Genomic DNA, 3,581 nt, shown 5'->3' on the forward strand with positions numbered 1-3,581 from the left:
CAACTTACAGTATTTTTACAGTCTTTATTTTGCAGTTAAAATAAATGTTTATCAAATAAAGTCTTATGTTACAACCAATTGGGGATCCCTTTAAACCAATAACCTTACTGTAAAAGGTAATGCCAAATTCATAATAAAGAAAAATGCTGCACTTTTAAACTTCAGAACCTTTGCAGTATGTTCAGTTTTAAACAGACTYATATTATTATAAATAGCTTTATGTTGGTCACAGCTGTCTTGATTACTTATTGTTRTTTGTTCATAGTGTCTTCATCTGTTCTAAACTTTTACAACACACTGTTTCTGTCACTGTCTTGTAGCGGACGGTGACCCTCACTTTGTGGTGGAGTTTCCCCTCAGTAAGTTAACTGTGTGCTTTAACATCAATGGTGAGCCTGGTCATGTTCTCCGCCTGGTTTCTGACCACAAGTACTCCGGTAAGTCTCATGATGATGATTAAACAGTAAAGACATTGATAATTTTGCATAAGAATAGACAATAAGTTACTATTTTTGTTTCTAATCCATATATGATGTTAGTATTTCTCTCACTGCAACACTGATGTGACATTTCATGAAGTCATTAAAGGCTCCTTTAACTTATCGATAAACGTGCTGGTTGCGGTTGTACAAAAATATAAAAATACAAATGTAACAAATACCGGAGTTTAGCCATCTAGTGTGTTATGTCCTGTCACTCAAAGCTGGTTAGATTAGGCCTTCAAGTTTTTTCTTGTAGATCTGTGAAGGACTAATATTTTTATTGACTGTATTGTTTTTTTACTGTGTTGTAAGGTGTGACAGTCAATGGGAAGCTTATAGGTGCCCCGGCTCCACCAGGCAGCCACAAGCACCAGCGCACCTACTTCAGCACCATCACCATCGTGGCGGATCATCCAAAACGCTCATACATTGAGGTGACGTCTAAGAAAGTCATCCTGGATGGACGGGACCGCATCRTTCTTCCCTGCCATTCCACCGTGACCGTGGACAGCGGCGCCTTGTCTGTGGCCATCGTAGGACGGGCAAACGTGACCGTGACAGTCGGAGGGAACATCACCTTYGTCATCCTGCTGCATCAGTACAAAAACCCGGCTCCCTATCAGCGAGACCATCTGGGGTTCTACATTGGCAACAGCACAGGACTTTCACACAACTGTCACGGTCTGCTAGGTAATATCTAATCAATACAATTAGGGACTACTATAAAAGCCTAAAGCATTGTCTTGCACTGTAAATATATATATATCTACTGTATACTCAATTATTTTAATTATCTGTTGTCACAAGAAGGAGGTGCAAATGATACTCCAGGCAGGATGGAGAAAAGTTCCAGGAGTKATTTGTGACAAAAAGATGGCAGCAAAGATCAAAGGAAAGGTTTGCAAGAGTAGTGAGATCAACTACACTCACCGGCCACTTTATTAGTTACACCTTGCTAGAACCGGGTTGGACACCCCTTTGCCTTCAGAACTGCCTTAATCCTTTGTGGCATAGATTCAACAAGGTACAGGAAACATTCGTCAGAGAGTCTGGTCCATATTGACAGGATGGCATCACACAGTTGCTTCAGATTTGTCGGCTGCCCATCCATGATGTGAATCTCCTGTTCCACCACATCCTGAAGATGCTCTATTAGATTGAGATCTGGTGACTATAGAGGCCATTCAAGTACAGTGAACTCATTGTCATGTTCAAGAAACCAGTCTGAGATGATTCGCGCTATATGACACGGAGCTTTATCCTGCTGGAAGTAGCCATCAGAACATGGGTACACTGTGGTCATAAAGGGATGGACATGGTCAGCAACAATACTCAGGCAGGCTGTGGCATTGACACAATGCTCAATAATGGGCCCAAAGTGTGCCAGGAAAATATCCCCCACACCATTGCACCACCACCAACATCCTGAACCATTGATACAAGGCAGGATGGATCCATGCTTTCATGTTGTTGACGCCAAATTCTGACCCTACCATCCGAATGTCGCAGCAGAAATCGAGACTCATCAGACCAGGCAATGTTTTTCCAATCTTCTATTGTCCAAGTTTGGTGAGCTTGTGTAAATTGTAGCCTCTGTTTCCTGTTCTTAGCTGAAAGGAGTGGCACCCGGTGTGGTCTTCTGCTGCTGTAGCCCATCTGCCTCAAGGTTCGACGTGTTGTGTGTTCAATAAGCTCTTCTGCACACCTCGGTTGTAACGAGTGGTTATTTGAGTTACTGTTGTCATTCTATCAGCTCAAACCAGTCTGGCCATTCTCCTCTGACCTCTGGCATCAACAAGACATTTGTGCCCACAGAACTGCCACTCACTGGATATTTTCTCTTTTTTGGACCATTCTGTGTAAACCCTAGAGATGGTTGTGGGTGAAAATCCCAGTAGATCAGCAGTTTCTAAAATACTCAAACCAGCCCGTCTGGCACCAACAACCAATGTCATGTTCACAGTCACCTAAATCAACTTTCTTCCCCATTGTGCTATGTTTGAACTGGAGCAGATCGTCTTGGCCATGTCTAAATGTCTAAATACATTGAGTTGATGCCATGTGACTGGCTGATTCAACATTTGCTTTAATGAGCAGTTGTACAGGTGTACCTAATAAAGTGGCCAGTGAGTGTATGTTGAATGGTTTGGACACAAGTCTAAACAGGAAGTGGCAGAGCTAAAGATTTTAAGGAGTGACATGGATGGATAAGGTTAGGAAYGAGATCATCAGAGGTACAGCACAGGTTGAACGATGATGAAGTTTGGACATGTCCAGAGGACAGACAGTGGGTATATTGGTAGAAAGACGTTAGAGATGTAGCTGTCAGGAAAAAGACAAAGAGGACATGTAAGGATGTTGTTAGAGAAGACATGGAGGTAGTTGGAGTGTTATCACAACAGTCGATATCTTTCAAACACTTAAAATGCAAGACCAAAACAACAACCATCCTTTTTGCTCRACTTGTAGGACAGTTCCTGTATGAGGAGGTTGGATTGGCCGAGCATCCTGAACAGGGAGACGTGAAGCCCTTTCAGGTCCTGAAGGTGAAGGACCGCTCAGTGCCGGTGGTTCACAAAAGCAGGAGGATCTACAGCGGAACGCAGAACGTGGACTGCTGGTTTGCCCGAAACAATGCAGCCAAGCTAATAGACGGACAGTATGAGGACTATGTAATGGCTCACATGTTCGAAACAGGAGACTGGCCTCATGGGACTAATAAAGTGTGAGACAGTCACAAACTCCACCATCAATATTTGACTAAATCACTAACTACATTTTAAAAAAATKACTGCGTTCAAATATATTTTTGTAATATTTCTAATTAAATACATTTGTTTTTAATATGTGACTTTCATTGTTTTATATGGATAAATAAATCTTATAAACCCATAACTCTATGTTTATTTATGAGGCTGAAAAACGTCGATTTGTGTTTTTCTCACACACCAAACCTTTACGTCAGCCTGTCGCCAGTCACACCTGGTTGCCACAGAGACCAGTATAAGCCTCTGTCCTGACACGAAGCTTAAAGCGCCGCTCTGTGCCCCCACCCCCTGTCATCAGCCAGGGGGTCACGGGGCTGGAGAGCACACCCAC

General features: G+C 42.7%; 1 protein-coding gene across 1 annotated transcript in view; it reads left to right on the forward strand.

Moving 5' to 3' along the window:
- Positions 1-3,326, forward strand: part of itih5 (inter-alpha-trypsin inhibitor heavy chain 5) — a 16,200-nt gene extending 12,874 nt beyond the window's left edge. Inside the window, exons 12-14 of the mRNA XM_014018228.1 lie at positions 321-437; positions 795-1,172; positions 2,952-3,326. Coding sequence (XP_013873682.1) covers positions 321-437; positions 795-1,172; positions 2,952-3,211 — 755 coding nt within the window. The 3' untranslated portion in view covers positions 3,212-3,326. The remainder of the gene's footprint in view (positions 1-320; positions 438-794; positions 1,173-2,951) is intronic.
- Positions 3,327-3,581: the final 255 nt, after the last annotated feature.

This window comes from Austrofundulus limnaeus, unplaced genomic scaffold (assembly GCF_001266775.1).
Source record: "Austrofundulus limnaeus strain Quisiro unplaced genomic scaffold, Austrofundulus_limnaeus-1.0 Scaffold187, whole genome shotgun sequence".
In the NCBI taxonomy this organism is placed as follows: domain Eukaryota; kingdom Metazoa; phylum Chordata; class Actinopteri; order Cyprinodontiformes; family Rivulidae; genus Austrofundulus; species Austrofundulus limnaeus.